Source organism: Lasioglossum baleicum, chromosome 2, assembly GCF_051020765.1.
Source record: "Lasioglossum baleicum chromosome 2, iyLasBale1, whole genome shotgun sequence".
NCBI classification, from domain to species: Eukaryota; Metazoa; Arthropoda; class Insecta; order Hymenoptera; family Halictidae; genus Lasioglossum; species Lasioglossum baleicum.
The window spans coordinates 21635020-21652611 of record NC_134930.1 but is presented as its reverse complement, the minus strand read 5'-3'; the positions used below and the strand labels follow the sequence as shown (position 1 = coordinate 21652611).

The 17592-nt window shown below is 44.6% G+C and overlaps 1 protein-coding gene across 5 annotated transcripts in view; it reads right to left on the bottom strand.

Annotated features, from left to right (window-relative positions):
* The window catches only part of Bap170 (Brahma associated protein 170kD), a 61612-nt gene that overhangs the window by 17889 nt on the left and 26131 nt on the right, over positions 1–17592 (bottom strand). For all 5 annotated transcript variants that reach the window (XM_076441380.1, XM_076441390.1, XM_076441364.1 and 2 more), the window contains exons 3-4: positions 12326–12423; positions 6252–6403 (exon numbers count right to left, since the gene is read on the bottom strand). In XM_076441380.1, coding sequence (XP_076297495.1) covers positions 6252–6403; positions 12326–12423 — 250 coding nt within the window. The remainder of the gene's footprint in view (positions 1–6251; positions 6404–12325; positions 12424–17592) is intronic.

Below are 17592 nucleotides of genomic sequence, written 5' to 3'. Positions count from 1 at the left end.
TTGCTGGCCACCACCACCACCACCCTCCCCCCCCTCTCTCTCTCTTTCTCTCTCTTTTTTCTCTACTTTCGTCTTTGTTTGTTTCGACTTTGTTTTGCTGGTTCGTTTCTTTCTTTAACCCCTTTCACGCCTTTTTACACGGTTTTCGCGTTATCAACGGACTCGCCCGCGTCCGGTAACCAAGTGCTCTTTCGACGGAGCTTCGTGCTGTGTCGCGCGCAACTTTCACGGCGTTGTTTTCTACACCCCAGATCACCCCCGAAACGCACTCGCTGTTTTGGAAACACCGTGCCTCCCCGATCGTATATCCCTGACGATACTCGGGAAGGAAAGGGATTCTATTCGTCCTTGCGGGGAGCATCCTCCGGTGCCCGGGTCAGGTCCGATCCCGGTGTGTCGAGAACATTCATGGAATTCATTTCATATAATGATGAGATTAATAGCTGTTCAATTATATGTATATTTGTATAAGAGGATGATCAGTACATACTCTTAGTTTATATCATATTATACACATTACACTGTTTCATTAATGATTCTAGTATTTTGTTTCAGTTTTTTATTTTAAATGGACCTGTAATGTTTGCTTGATACTGTTTACATCGAAAAATAACGTATGATATATGATTTCTATGTACCGCGGTGCTGCGCATGTTGCATTGATTTTGTATATGTTATTTGTACTTCTTTTTGCAATGCAATTAAGGTCGCCGTGTTCGTTATGAATCGTGCTGATAAGAATTATTAAAATGTTACAATGAATACGAGTTAGAATATTAAAATATTCCTGCTGAGGTAAGGAATATTTATATATGTAATTATTCAAATTGTATAATGGTTAACATTCGCATATCCGAGGGGAACTATGGCACTCTTGAAGTACTCTTTCATTGAACCAATGCAACCCTATTTTAAAACTTATATTTTTTCAAAAAATCAGGGTGGCGAGGGACAACAGTTTACAGGATCGTAGTCAGGGTATTCAACAATTCGCAAGCACCACTTATGCTGATATGAAAACTCAAAAATGGGGGTTTGGAGAGAGCGTTGTTTCGAGAGTCACCCACTTTTCGATGACTCGGGTCAGCTCGGACCGGAATCAGTTTTGCGTGTCACCTGCCGGGATGAAGTTCGAGCGAGATGTCACTGGCAGTGATGAAATAATGGGCGTGTGCGCCGCAAAATCGATGCCACGTTTAAGGAGCTGGTGTCAGCGTGCAAAATTCTCGCGCGTTCCTGCGTAACTTTAGAACCGAGCTGTAGCTATTCCGATCGAGAGACGATATCGCGCGACCCATATTTTATCGTTTTACCACGTTCGATTCGGATGAATTTTGTGATGCAATCAATATTTATGAAAACGCGTAGCCGCGAAACTTGCGTGACTCGCACAATCGCGCCCTCGGCCGATTCGCGACGTGCAATCGTTGAATTCGCGGCTTCCGTTTCTTCCGCGCTGGATTAATTCGTCGCGACGGCAATTTACGCTCGCTTCCGACGACCTACTAATTTTCGCGATCGGTTTACCGATAGTCGGCAGACTATCGCTAATTCGAGGAGCTAATATTCAATTAATTTTAATGGCAATCTAATAGACGCGACGGACGAAACACCATTTTAGATCGTGGCCAGGAAAATTGATTTATAAATGTTCAAGTAATAATCACCGAGGATGATCGAACTGAAAAAATTGCGATAAAGCACAACAATCACATTTTGCTTCATCCCCTTAATTTTGAAAATAAAATTCGTGTTCAGAAGGAGTCTAAATGACTCCTACATTAAAAATGTGACCTATGGGAACGACGTTTTCCGAATTCGTTTTCACAGCACTAAGAGGCGCGGGACAGAGTTAAAGAGCAATCGTTACTCGCTTGTTTGTCGAAGAAAATCGATAAATTTAATTAAACCGGTCGACGTCGGAATAAAAACCCAGAGAACTTTTCGAGCGATGTTACCGCGCTCGTCCGGCGCCAGAGGGCGTAAAGTCGATGATTGACAACGTACTCTGGAAGGCGACTGATATACATATGATACATTATGCAGTACTTGTTTGTTTTCCCTGGGATTCCCCGATTCTCAGCGAAACAAGGAAAATGCAGAACGCGTAGGCAATGTCGTCTAAACACGCAATACCAATGCAAACAACTTTATGAAAACCAGAATACATGTAGAGGAAGGATGTATGTATATGTATACAATTCTGAATTTTTATAGACAAATTTGACGAAAGTGTTAGCAGAGAAAATTCCATTTTCGTTATTAATAGCATTCGTAGATCCAAAATAAATAAAAAAATCGTACTAAACGATTTTGATAAGCCATAGATGCATGAATATCCGCGGCCTACTGATTAGTAAGGAGAGGTTTCTACACTTTTTCGGAGATATCAAACGAGATAAGTTTCCTATCAACTCTCTTTCCCCGAAAGATGAAAGATTGCAGCCTCGCAACGCGACGGTTCGTTATCGCAGGATCGTTTCCCGTCGGCTCGAGGTGCAGAAGAGACGTATGCGCGTAAGAACTCGAGCAGGAAAGGTGGGGGTGCCGGGGGTGGTGTGCAGAAAGAAAGCAACGGGGGTGGAGAGAAAGGTGGGGGAAAGAGGGAGAGAGGGGAGAGAGAGAGAGAGAGAGAGAGAGAGAGAGAGAGCACGGCGTCGACGAAGCTGCGATAAGCTACGGTACGCGTGCGCGCGAAATATAGACCCGCGTTCCGACAGTCGGACCGCGGCCACGGAGGTGTATGCGCGGTTCTATGTGTGTCATGATTATTGCCCATTAAATTATCTCGCGCACGTTGCGCGCGTTCTAGTACGATCGCCGCGACTGACACACGCCGCGCTCTGCACACTGTACGCGACGATGTGCACGCGTCGCGCAGTACAGATGCATCGCCACACGCGACGCCTCTCTTCTGCGTCGCGTTATGCATTATTGTGTATTATGTACTTTATGCATCATCCAGGCTATGCATCATGCCGTATATTATATGAAACCCATGTTGTACAGCGTACACATTGCGTAGATTAAAAATTGTACGAGTATAAAATAGATTGTATATTGTACGCTACGCGTATGTTGTACACGTTGCACACTGGATGCAACCCATATTGTGTACACCGTACACATTCTGTAGATTAAAAATTCTATAAAACAGACTGTATATTGTATATTGCAGATTTCCACAATTTTTGCCATTTTTAATAATCTATCACTCATAGCAAGCTATACCGTTTGCACTCGAATGGCGAGTCTGAGGCGCCACTAAAAATTGTACATACCATTATTCAAAACAGTTTTTTTAACATTCTTCAATTTGTCTGTATTCTATAAATTGTAGAAAGCTCAACTGTTATATACGAAAACAGGTTCAATTTCACGTGCACAATGTAAAAAAGATTGCATAGAACAAAAATGATCTGGGTTGAAACAAATGTCTTGATTTTGGAGTTCAAATTGCTTCGAGTGCAAAGGGTTAATCGGTTGGATGAAACTTTGGCACAAATAGAAGAGGAATTTAACCCTTCGAACTCGAAAATTAAACACTTTCAATGTAAAAAATTGAGTAGACGAAATTCAGAATTATTGAAAATTTTTAAAATTGAAGACGTCAATACACGATTTCTCCTCTATTAAAATCAATAAGGGAGGAAATAACAAAATTAGATTTAGTTTCTATCTCTTGCAATCGATGCAGACAATTTTTATCTTGCATAAAGATCCGCAGGCTAGTAGTAACCCATTATGGATATAGAATTGATATACGTAATACGGAATTGATTACATACGAACATATTTCATAATCTGAACGTTATCTTCAATAATGGTAAAGCAATTTTTAGTGGTGACTCTGAGCAGTAGAAATATTCCAAAAATGTTTTTCACGCTGGTAAACTAATCCTTCTAACATCTCAACGAAACTCGAGTCGTTTCGGTCAAGTTTTGAATAAACAATGCACTAGAAAGAAAGTCTATCAACAACATTGAACAAAATATGTTTCTTCTATCGATCGTATTTGCTGATAATAAATTTTTAAATGTTTTCGGCGCAACGGTTCGATCGTTTATTACGAATTATGAAGCAACTTTGCTAATTGTCAAACAAAATCAACGTTTCGATCCCAGTTTGGATCTTTTTCAATATTTATTTGAATCGCGTCTGAAAATTAAATATGTTGTTGTAATTATGGAAAAAACAGAAATGTTGAATGATTGATTGTAAGAAAAATTGTTCAGAAAGACACACATTGAACAAAATTGTGAAAACCGACGTGAGCATCGAACATGAACAATCCTTCGCGAAAAGCTTCCCTGATCCTTGAATTTGGCTAGTCGGTGTGCTTTCGGAACCACCCAGTACCCGTATGAGAGCGACGCATCTAGGTACTATCGCGCGCGCACGTATGCGCGTTTATTCACAGCCAGACCGGCTCTCTATCTGTATATCCCTCTTTCGGTCGACAACAGCTCCACAGAAGCACGTCAATAACCCGTTGCCGCCTCGACGTGCTGCATATAGCGCGTTTATAGCGCTCCGAGACCCGCACATGTGTCCCTGTGGTGCGGGAACGCGAACGCACACACGCACGCGCACGCTTTTACCCCCCCCCCCCCGATGCTTTTTTTATGGAACGAGTTTCGGGAGCTTTCACCTGTTTCCACAGAGCTTCGCGATCCTCCAACGACGAAGGCCCGATGATGACCGGGCGCTTAGATTTTTTCCGTTCATGGCATACGTTTCATCCCCAACCTTCCAACCCCCCGATTCAACCTCCACCCACACCCTCGTCTAGAATACTTGTCCACTTATTTTACCGTTGCTTTTCTCTTTCGCTCTTTGAACACGCATGATTAAATACGACTGTGAATCGGACACTGACCGGAAACTATACCGACGTCGGTCAATGGGGGTGGAAACTGCGAGAACTTTGGGGTATTCCATGTATTTCAGAGTCGATTGAGTTTGCGACTTGATTGGAGTGAAGACATTGCGACTTCTCTTGTTCCCAACACTTGTTTCATTTAGTTTTTGACTTTAGATTATGTAAACGGTTTTGTTTGCATTTAATGCACCGTATAGAACGTCTGGTATACAATATACATACAGCAGGAAGGATGCAACTGGTCGTGTGCAACATAGAACTGCATCGACCCAGGGACACTTAATTCGAAAGTCAGCATAGTATGCATGTAGATCGCTACCACGCACACACGAAAATGCGAACAAAAGTCGTCGTCAACGGGAACAGGCGAATGCCGTACGAAAAAAGGGAAAAAGAAAGAAGAATGATCACCAACGGAAATCGGTAACACGGCGAATTATTGAACCGTGGCGTGCAGGACACACGTTCTCCGCGTGGTGCACGCAAGCAAGTGTCCATGTGTCCGACTAATTGTGTGTCTATGTATCCACTTTTTTAGTTACACATTAGCTAACAAACTAATCCCTCCAGCGCAGCGTCTCAACAAAACTCGAGCTGTTGGGTTCAATTTGGAAAAAACATATTCGCGTTTTTAAAAGTTGTACAAATACTCTTTGTACACATTTCCTAGCACAGTAATCGTTCTAGCAGCTCAGAAATCTCAAGTCATTTGGTTCAATTATAAAATAGTTATTGGAACTGTAGTTATCGGACTGTATACGTGTCTATTCGTCTATGTGTTCTCGCGTGACCAGACGCGAGAGGGAGAGGGAGAGAGAGAGAGAGAGAGAGAGAGAGAGAGAGAGAGAGAGAGAGAGAGCTGTGTATCTGCTGGCGAGAGTGAGAAAAACCGTGGAACAATGCTCGGGCGGAAAACGCATTTGAAAGTGGTTCGAGCGTGTGCGGGCGTGCACGCGAAATGCGCGAGCACCGAGAACAGAGAAGAAAAGTTGGTAAAAACGGTTGTGATCGAGAACGATCGTAAATCCCCAGCGTTGTCCGAGAGCCGGCGAACGCGAAACCCGGCCGTTGCGTGACAAAAATCTAATTGGATAGCGCGACGGTAACCGTTCCGTTGTGACCGGTGCTTCGACAGCGAGACGAGCCCGCACTCCACGCTCCGTCAGGGATAAACGAGCGATAAACGGTGGCCCCTGGGGCCGCGCGGGGCCAGTCACGTCACACGTGTAGAGAGAACAGTTGTACGATTTATGTATACGCGGAGATGAAAATATTGGTGTAGTTTGAATGTTCTCGTTGCTTTCGCATCAACTCTGTAGAAAAGAGGATTGAAGAAGTGGGTACAAAGATAGAATTCAGTGTAATTACCTGCGACATTGTGTTGATGATGATTATACGTAAGAGGAACGGAGTGTAATGCCCTGGCGGACCATTTTCTGTGTCTGGAGTCCTCGTCGTCGTCGTCAGCTTGCTGTCCGTCTTCTCCTAGGAAGTGCACCTTTTCGTACCTGTCCAGATACCTGTAAACATCGGACGCATTAGTCGCTATGCGATCGTAAGACCCCGTTCAGACACGGCGGAAACCGCGCGATTTTTGTTTTTGATCGTTCGACCGCGCGGATGCGTGTGAACGAATCCACGTACGCTAATGTAAATAAGGTCCGCGCGGTCGAAAACGCGCAGTTTCCGCCGTGTCTGAACGGGCTTCTATATCCTTTGAAAATGTCAAAAAACAAAATTCGTAAGAATGGCCGCTTTACCGTCACGCGCAGCACAACGGTGAGTGCCTCTGTCCGCGCGTCTCGGGAGACGGTAAAGGACGACCGTCGGAATACGACTGCACGCGCATGATCCTCTGTTTCTCGGAGGGAATGGTAATCAACCATGAAAATACCACCGCAACGATGCCTTTGACAACGTCGGGGCAAAGCGATACGAGCAGGGGGCTCGTGTTCGAGTGTACGAAACCTGACACCCCTGTTTCAGCTACCGAACTGGCCGGGCGATACCGGTCGAACTCGACTTCGTCGTACGAATCGCGAGGAAAATCGATTTATGTGTTTCAAGAATTTTCTTTAACTTACAAAGTGAAACTTTCTCCAACAGGGACAAACCTAACCCAAACCTCCTACGGCTATAGAGACCCTAACGAAACCTTTTACAACAGCAACGGAATATCGAAAAAAGCCCAACCTCCCTAGATCGCCAGCTCCAACCCCGCGAACTGCTCCCAAGCGCTGTCGCAGACATAATCGCCGGCAACCACTGCGTCACCTAAACTCTGCCCTGGCCGACGACCGCATGAGCGACCGCTGGATCGACCGACCGACCGACTGAACCATCTCTTGAGAAAGAGTGCGACGAACTCGGTAAGACCGTTCGAATGGGGTAGCTGAGCGAGCGAACAAGAGAGGGAGAGACAGAGATACCGTCCGCAAGAAAAAGAGAGGGAATCTCGCAAGAAAGAGAGAGAGAGAGAGAGAGAGAGAGAGAGAGAGAGAGAGACATGGTTACGCAAGGAAGAGTGACAACAATAACAAGACTGACGAAGGAGAGGAGGGGGAAGGAAAGAGCAGGTCGAGGGCCGAAGTAGAAGAGAGAGAGAGAGAGACGTTGTCCGCGGAAGAGAGACAATAATAATAATACGAACAGGAAGGAAAGAGAAGGGTGTGGAGGAAGGGAGGAGGGGGAGAGAGAGCGAGAGAGAGAGAGGATAGGGAGAGCCGTGGGTGGGCGAAAGAAAGTGTGGTGGGGGTAGGTGTAGTGGATCCATTCATGCACCAACGTAGAGTACGGAAGGTGCAGGCGTTGGAGCACCCAGCCAGAGCCTGATTGGCCGTTGCTGGCTGCAGACTGAGCACAGACGCTTCGGCTCTGCTACTGTGCCCACGACTCTGGCGGTCCTCCGATGCTCGCATACACAGTCGGACACCTATACACACACACACACACACACGGGGTATAGATCGCGAGTAGGAAACTGCTGCTCTTCTACTAGCGGCGCCATGCCGTGAACACTGAACACGGTCTCTCTGTGACTGTAGGGTCCGGCAGAGTCACGTGTACCGGCCCGGCCCGACGCGACGCGACGCGCCACGCAGCGTCGCGCGCGTACATGAATGAACCTGCTTTTGGATACACCAGACGAACGCGACGCCTGCCGGGAAACAAACGCCGATTCGAGCTGACCTTCCGTCGTAGGTCTTACGCGTCTTCCGAGTCTTCTAGGGCTGGGGTCACTATGAAACGCGCTGTACCGCTGCTTGTTTCAGTACTGGATACGCTACGTATAGATCAACGCGCTACGTATTTACAAACACGATTTATGAAGACTGTTCGCGCCCCTCGGCATTCAAACGGCTCAGCGTCTACGGTGTCAAGACTGTAGTTACTTGTGTGGATCGCGTATAATCTTTATTACAGGTCATCGAAACATTTCCCATGGAAGTAGCTGTTTAATTTCAATATACAGTATATATGTATTGTAAAATAAGAAATGCGAAACTGGTCATTCGACCGACAGTGGTGGGTCTAGCGTTAAAACAATTGTGCATTACAGTAGTGTTACAAGTACGCGCTCGTATAGTAATAAATTGAATGTGCATCAAAGCGTGATACATCGATATTGGTCGCAAATGTCAGCACTTTTGGTTATTCTAGCAGGACAGCATTCCGACCATGACTGCGCGTCGCTCAGGTTAGAAAATGCATAGCTTCCCCCGTGCTAAATACTTAGGCAAACAGATCTAAGGAAACCGCGACGTCCGTCGGCGACGCGGATTGATCGAAGTCGCGACATAGAAATCAGTCTTGGAAACTCCAATGCCGCGACCGGCGGTAGCAGCCGGTTGGATCGTTATCGTTGCGAGCTTACGTAACGAGCCGTCTTAGGAGATACTATCTGTTTTTTCATTTTTTCCTATAGTCGACTCTCCGCGAAACCAGCCGTTTGTCGGCTGATCGCACGAAGATTCCAGCAAGGCTATCGAATCGTTGACTCGAGAGCAATTTGCAGATCGTAATAAATGACAACGGCGAGCGAAGGATTGAAGAAAGATGATTTATTTGATTGGCGATTTTTCCAGATGGAGAAAATGGTTGAGACTCTCGTTTGTTCGAGGCTAAACCTACCGACACCGGTCAAATGACCCGCATTATATGTTTCAATTTACAATGATCGTAATTATAAAAGATCTTTCTCTTTAGGAAATTAATTGTTGACCAATTTCTTGTCGTATCTGATTATTAAAATTCAACCTTGACCATCTTACAGATATATCTAATTATTTAAATCTGACCTTGAAATAAAACACGCGAGTCATTGTGTTATAATTATACTGCAATCTTAGTGCAATTATAGCATTGTAGTTAGCAGCTAGGCTTGCTGCATTAATTGGAAAATGAATACTCGCTGGAAGCATCTTCAATTATTCAAGATATTGTCCGATAACATCGTACCCACCACGTTGAACAATTACCGAACAAGTTATATTGAGTGGGGATCGATTTTGATCCAGCTTGTCAAAGGTTCCATTTATCTTCTCGTTTTCCGATTGGATAACTTATTCCCCATAGTATGTAGTGGAGTTTCCATTAGTACTAGAAACAGATTATGGTACTCAGCTCTCTCCGTCCATTCTATTCAATTTTCCATTTTCCGATTTAGCAACTCACGCTTCACAATAATACAATTATCATTACGAGAATACATAAGAGTAATTGTTCCAGTAATCAGCCATCGTAACACATTATCCGACGTAATGATTAAGAATAAATTAAAGCGTTTATAGGGTATGCAACATTTTTATTCATTTCGTGGGTACAGTTTTCTTACACGTCACTCATTGGTTTTAATGCACGAATAATTGCCCTACCTCTGTACGAACTTGTGAAATCGCTTCGTGAGAAGTCAGAACGCCGCGCCGTGTGCGACGTTCGGATGTTTATAAACACGGGTTTGTTTGGACCTAATACCCACCCGAAGGAACAGGGTGTTGATGCGTTGTTATCAATATACAAATCTCAATTTTTTTATACAAGGACGCGAAGCTGTACATTGGAAGCGAACCATCGTACTCCCATTCAAATTCGCAAGCGTTTCTCAATAGCAGACTTGGGCATTTCTGAAATATTATTTCATCAGGTCGAGTCAAATTCAAAATTGTACGAAAATTTTAAAAATTCAAAATGTCGATGCAGTAGACCTTCGATTATCCGTGCTAATTAGTGGAACACGATTGTTCGGATGATACAACAATTACATAATTTCAACGCCGAGTTTAATCTTCATCGAAGTGTGTGCAGTACATAAATCGTGCAGCGTGTGGGTTGGTTTAGTGCAAACTAATTCTTTGTGGAAAGTATTCGGCACGATAAAGAATTCGAGCATCAGAGGCCCGGATAATCGAGGTTCTTCTACTGTGCATGATTTGTACATGATTTTCTATAAAAATTATTGTTGGATTATTATCAACAAGTCACAAAAATGAATCAACCATCTCAGAGTCGTATTCTTAAACAGAGATTACGAAGTATCGATGGAACGTTCTCAGAAGTATACTTTCTTCCAAGTGCCGAACTGTGGGGGGCTAACCTAAACAGTTTGGAGATACGAAGGGACTCTGGTTTCCTTTCTGGGGGTCCCAACGATTCTTTTCTTCATAAATTCAGTCGAAGCTAAGACATCTCATGGGGTAAAGTGCTTCCTTCCGCGCCGTGAAATAAAGACTAACTTTTATTTTAAAAGTACCAGTGTACATTCATTTACACCCATATCCAATAATTATTAAGAGCAGAAATAACATTCAATTTCGATTCTACTTTTTGCAATCGACGCAGCCAATTTTTATTTTCGGGTCCCGATCCGCACCCGTGGAGAATAATATCCGACCCGATCCTAGCGATTACCAATCAGCAGATCACGGGTCTTTAACAGAGAGAAGGAGAAGGAGAGGGGGAGAGAGAGAGAGAGAGAGAGAGCATGATTGGTGAAAGACGCTCACGAAGGACGAAGCGCCGCATGCATTGGCGTCGGGGGCGAAGAATTGACCGCGTCCTTGTTTTGCAAGCGGCGCACGGTAACAAGAGGTTGCACAGAAAGCTTAACCAACCAGCGGGAGAGAGAGAGAGAGAGAGAGGACAGCGACTCAGGAACCACGTGGCTCGTCAGCGAGGCCAGAGTATGAATGAACGCGAACGAACGGACGAACGAACGAACGAACGCGGCGAACCGACGAACGTAACGTACTATACGATACGGAAAATGGTGTGTCGGTGGTGGGGAGGGCACAGGCACGTAGGTACATCGGTGCCGATACGCGGTGTGTTGGTGGTGTGTGCCGGTGGTGCCGGCAACGTGCTGCAAAACGTCGCCGTTCTACTCTTGCAGACGGTCGCGGACTGCCAGACGACACAATGGAACGTCGGTGTTGCGATCACAATGAACAACGGTGGGGATAGGGGTGGGGAGGGGCGGGTGGCGCCACTCGAACCGAGAAACCTGCCACGAACCATTTGCATTTCGACCGGTCGCGCTCGGTCGACTATCGACTAGCTTCTTTTCCACCGGGGGTGATTCCCGACGCTTTTCCTGCCGTCGGAAACTAGGGGATCGTGTTTCCTGCGACCACCGCGTAACCACGAGATCTATCGATTTTCATTTGCGGTATTCTTGATCGTGCACCGGTTGGGTCAACAGTTATTCTACGTCTACCTGTCCCGGTTGTTCATCGAGCACAGACCTCTTCCCAGAATGGTAAGTTTTCTAGATCAAGTTGTACACAACAGTTTCAATCTTTTGAAGACTTGTACATAGTTCTGTTACGTGTATTCATGCAGTTTCTACATTTTCGAACTGCAATTCCAACCTTTCAGAGCTACGCGACAAGCGATAAGCGGCGCAGACCGCGCGACAACTGACCCACCTTGCAATCCGTCTCTTTGATTCGGTCTTATTTTCTAACTGTTGCTATATTATTCATTTGTGACGATTCTGAAACGATTCTGCTTCTACCGATGCACTCTTATTTGTCATCGAACCCTCCTCGACTCCACTCAGAAACTGGGTTACCCTGGGTTGGTCGACAATTCATTTCACAGACACTGTTTTCATTGACGATTGGACCGACATTAACTTTCGTCGACACTATGTTTTCATCTACACGGTTTGGCCGACACTAACACGGTCAAATCGTCAATGAAAACAGTGTCGGTGAAATGAGTTGTCAACCAACACAGGGTAACCCCAAAAACTAGACTAAACTGACGTGTATAAAATAGTTACTCTCGGTGGTGCGTAAACGGCAAGAGACGTCTGAAAAAGCGCGAGCACAACCGATGCCGAACGATTCACCTGGTTCTCGAATGATGTACGACGCGAAGGTGTCTAAAATGACGGTGTCTGAAGCAAGGTGATCGATGGTCTCCATGTCGCGGGTACTTACCTAAGATAAATTTGTTTAAGGCCGACCCCGCTGTTCACGCAGCCGCCAGGTAGATGGAATTGTTCGCACAGCGAGGCCCACTCGTTCCTTGTGTTCACCTGGAAGCAAATAGAACAACTAATATCAACAATTGTACTGTGCGAATAAGAAAAATGTACAATGAAGAAGTCGCGTTGCAAGTTAGAGCTCGAAATTGTTGGGACAGTTACGTCCGAACAGCTCGAAATTGTTGGGACAGCTTGACGAGCTTCTACTTTCGCGTCGAGTATTGTCTAAGGTCAGTTACGCTCGGAGATAGGGGCCCTCGAGTAAGAAGACATCGCGTCTACAGTCTACTAGAATCCGAAGGAGCTGAAGTGGTGGGGGATTTAAGAGAGGAGCTAATGAAAATGGAGTAGGGGATACTCGTAGAGATACAGGGCCTTTACAGAAACGCAGCGCTAATAGCAGAGGAGTGAGGAATTCGAAGCCAGACAAAGCGAAGAAGAATTAACGGAGAGATAGCACATAGAGGGACTAATTAGTGCTATTTAGTCGCGTTGGCATCTCGGTGCAACCGAGAGAAAGGTAAGCACACCTTCGTCGTTGAATTCATGAAATTTTTGTATCTGATCGTCCCTTAAAATCGTGAAAGAAAAATTGTTCCACTTCAGGGAATATTGCACACATAAATCTGTAGATGGGAGGAATTAATAATACAGGGATCAACGCTTGTCGAAATTTATGATCTGCCTAATTACTCTCGACGTTCGTTAACCGGGCTCGTTTTGCAACCACGGAAGGACTTACGCGGCTATTCATAGTTGATATTATTTATAGCCGTCTGCCTGTTTGAACAGCAGCGTGAAATGAAGAGAGAGAGAGAGAAAGAGAGAGAGAGAGAGAGAGAGAGAGAGAGAGAGAGAGAGAGAGGGTAAGATTTCACAGGCACTCTCTTCCAGGAAATTTGATCTTTCTCGATTTTTGTCACGAAACTTGATTGAGCGTCTACCGACGATCCTAATCGTGTCCGGTATTAAATATTATTGCTTAACACGTCGACTGCCTCTTGAATTATTATCGAGTTTAAGTTCGAAAGCAGAATATTTTCGTTGGCGGCAGCTATCGTTTACTTTTCATTAAAGCGCAACAACGACGAACAATGTGTTAACACTCTGATAAATACCTCGGCGTCTGTTACGACACCCAGGCTCGATAACGAGTCTCGATATCTGGGATCGATAGCGTACCTTATCAGAAACGTGAATGAACCGCGGTTGCCTCGTTACGCGAGATTTTCTTTTTTCCTTTTGTCTCGAGTCCTCCCACGCGCCGAAGGGACTCTCGGCTAGAATGTTCGGAGGCTCCTGAATGTATTTCAGGTGACCTATTTATACCTTTCGAACGCGAGCCTATAGCGCACTATTTATAATTGGAGCATGCTCGTGAATCGCGCGACGCCAGGCTTCTTCGAACCAAACGATGAACCTAAACGCGTTTCTTCGGACAGTCTCTTCAACCGCGAACTGCGAACGCTTTTGCAGATTTTGTGGCAACCATCGCGAGAACCATCCACCACCGAAAATGTCCATTCTATCATTTAAAACAGTGGCTACGCCATCTAAGAAATTGCGAAAAATTTCAGTGTTAAAAATAATGGATTCTTAAATTAGAATTCAAAGATAAAATTGATTGACTGTTTTATTACTTCCTGCCATTTTCAAGGTACATAACTAGACAGCGGATTTTATGCATTCATGACAAAAATGAGCAGATGTAATTTGAAATAGTAAAAAACATTAGAAGCCTTTTTGAAATAAAAGAACATGAACTCCTGCTTCATTCCCGTTTGTTACAATTCAGGTACAAAATGTTTATTTTGCATAAATCTGTGTGAACGGATATCTTAGTTTTATTTACTGTATTGCATAAAAAATGTGGTATTAATATTTCTAAAATGTTCGAATTTGAATGAATTAATTTATTCGGATCGCGAAAAGGCGATCGACGTGCACACAGGAAGGAATATTGGCGGAAAAATCGAATTTCTGGCAAACACTGGCTAAATTCTTGCATCGAGGCCACCGCGGGCCAATGGCTCCTGTTGTACCGAATATGTATGCCGGGAGAGCGAAGATGAATACCGACTCTACCGAGAGCGGCAACACGATTCCTCGGGAATTCCTGGTAGCGAGAGACGCGAGATAAAATGTGTGAGCAGCAACCAACGGGTCGGGGATATAAATTTGTTCTGTGGGGCGCGTTGGAAAAATAACCGCAGAAACAGTCCGGTTACGCTCCGCACATGTGTCGCGTGTTTATAGGCGAGGATCGAGAGGGCGAGCGCTCCGTTTTCGTTCGCTTACGCACAGGTCCTAGAAAAGGAATCGGCACTCGGATTTCTTACGAAATTTTATATGTGCTACCTCTCGCAACCAGCCTGTGGAACTTTATCCGCCAGTCATATTTTTGTACGCCGGTTACGCGATACACAGTACCTCGGTAAACATTTATTTATCTCGGTAACAGTTTTCACAAGTTCACAGTCTTGAATTCTTTGAATCTGTTCCATAAACATTGTGCAGGGTGTACCGTGACCACGAAGAGAAATATTTATTTCATTTACACGTACAATGTACTCCTTGAATTACTAATGATGGAATTAAAATTAATTAGTATTTTACAGTGACAACATGAATTATTTATCGTAGCTTTAAAAGAATAATTCACCCATTATTATTCGTTTTTCCTTCTTGAAGCTTGTCAATTTCGGCTTGAAAATTCGGCGAACACGCGTGCTATTGAATAGGAATGGTCCGAGGCGTCTGTTCATGGCCAACTCATTCTACTTAGGAACGCTAGGCACGCGAACTTGACGGATTGTAAGTGAAATTTCTCGAGAACGACGCGTCCAATGAAAAAATTTATTGGTTTATACGATTAAGACGGTTGAATCGAGACCCATAATTGCTTCCAGACTTTTGCTGACCTTGCGATTCAATGTTAAGGTCAATTTTGCGGTCCATTCCTGTAACAAATCCTATCCAGAGGTGCAAAATCACGCTACAATGGTCGAGACATATGTATAGTTTTGAGAAACACCCTGTACATGGTTTTAACCCCTCGCCCAAAAATGTAGAAGAGAAGAGAAAATGTGTATATTTTCTGTATTAAAAAGAAAGACGTAACATTCGTATTTATTTAAAACTCGTTGGAACTTTCTTGAAAATCTTCACGACGAGCGTGACTCGTTAAAATACGGAAAGGGGTTAACGATTCATCGGTCAGCTTGAGCTGCCGGGTGAATCTGGACCCGAGTCCGAGGGTGCGATGATCCAAGGGAAAGGGGCTGCACGGAACGTGGCGCCGCGCCGCCAGGATCTCGTGCCGTCGCGCCGTATTAATTATTCGAAGAAAAATAAAATCCAATGAACCGTCGGCCGAGCGGGCAGATGCTACGTGCCGAGCGATAACCGTAGACGTAATGAAATATTGCACGGCGCACTTGTCGCCAAGAGAGTGAAAACTGTCCGATCGTGGTGGGGGCAACGGGGCATCGATGGGGGCGTGGCGAGGGGTATAGTGGGGGGAGAAACGATGCAAAGGGAGAGGGAGAAACACCGACGAGGAGTCGTGAAATCGACGACGGACGGACATACTGGGTCAGTGCTCTCTGGATCCGCGCCCGTTTCTTTGCTATTCTCGTCGCCGCCGCGACGTTCAACCTTATGAATCGAGAATGTGGCGCCCCACTGTGGACGACCTCGCGACACCGTCGCCGTTGTCTCGACGAAAACCGACCCCTCCCCGTCTCCACGCTCCAGAAAAACAGATACGAACACCCCTGCCCTACCACGCAATCTACGAACACAGTCAATGAACGTGGGTCGCGCGATCGGTCGCGCGTTTTCGAATTTCCCGCCGATTCTACCTGCGCTAGGTTCAACATACAAGGGGTAAATATGTAGTCGTTTCACGAACTGAATCTCTCCGTCGGTGTCAAATCGACGCAACGATAAGATCGATGAAACAACAAGGTAAACAGTTACCTTTTTACTCAAATTGAAGAGTGAACGTTTCCATCTTAGGTTTTCCGGTTATGTGTTAACATTCAACCCCTATCTTCCATTTTTCCCAATTGAAAACATTAACTCTTTGGACTTGAAGCGATTTTAATTCGAAAATGAAGACATTCCTTTCAACCCAGATCTCTTTTATTCTGTGTAATCTTCTTTACATTGTGCACAGTAAATTGAACCTGTTTCCTCACACACACACACACAACAGGTGAGCTTTTTACAATTTATAGAATACAGACGAATTTAACCCTCATCCGTCCCTCGTTTCATCAACTGAATCTGACCCTCGTCGTCAAATCGACACAGCGATAAAAGATCGATAAAATAACAAGGTAAACAGTTATTTTTCGATGTCTTTTAATACACATTATTTCCAACTGATCAAAATATTACTTGAAATCTTGAAAAAATTACTTGAAATCTATGCAGAAAATGTATATTTTGCAGAACATTTTTGCGATTCGAGCTCACGGCTTAGGATTTCGAGTTACCCCGTAAGCGCATCCTGTTTCTGTAACAAAATTCCCTGGACGGGTGTCGATTGCCAGTAATCTCCTCGCTATTTACCGGAGAGGGTGGGTGTCCATCGAGCTCAGATAAGAGATTAACCACCATCTGTTCCCGGAATTCGAAATAATGGTAACAAGAGCTGTATCGTATCAAACGATAAGCCGCCGGGCGTATCATCTTTGTTGAAACAGCAAAAAGGATTCGACGTAAAAGAACTCCGGTCGCGATTCGTGAACCGTTTATTGATACAAGTGTTAGACTGCTGACTGACGTTACCCGTTAACACACGGACACGTTCCTCGGAAATAGTTGCATAGAAGATCACCTAGAACAATCATCTAGAATCTAGCGCATTGTCCTGGGATGCGAAGTCTGGTGGTAGACTCTAGCAGAATCGAGATTGTAGACCGTTGCTTTGAATTGTAATTATTTTATGGAATTATGCGAGGCAGAAATTAATTTTCAAAATATACATGTTCCCATTTCCGAGACAACAAATTGTGAATCATTTGTAATTTCGAGATTGAATATTTCACACAGTACATCTACGTACAAGAGAAGAGGGATGAATTTTTGGCCGGCTCGTATGGGGGTTAATGCCGTTATGTACTAAGCGAATGGATGGACGAATCCGGTTCTCCCATAACGAATTTGTAGAGCTGCGATTAATTTCAACAGGACAACAGAGGGAGAGAGAGA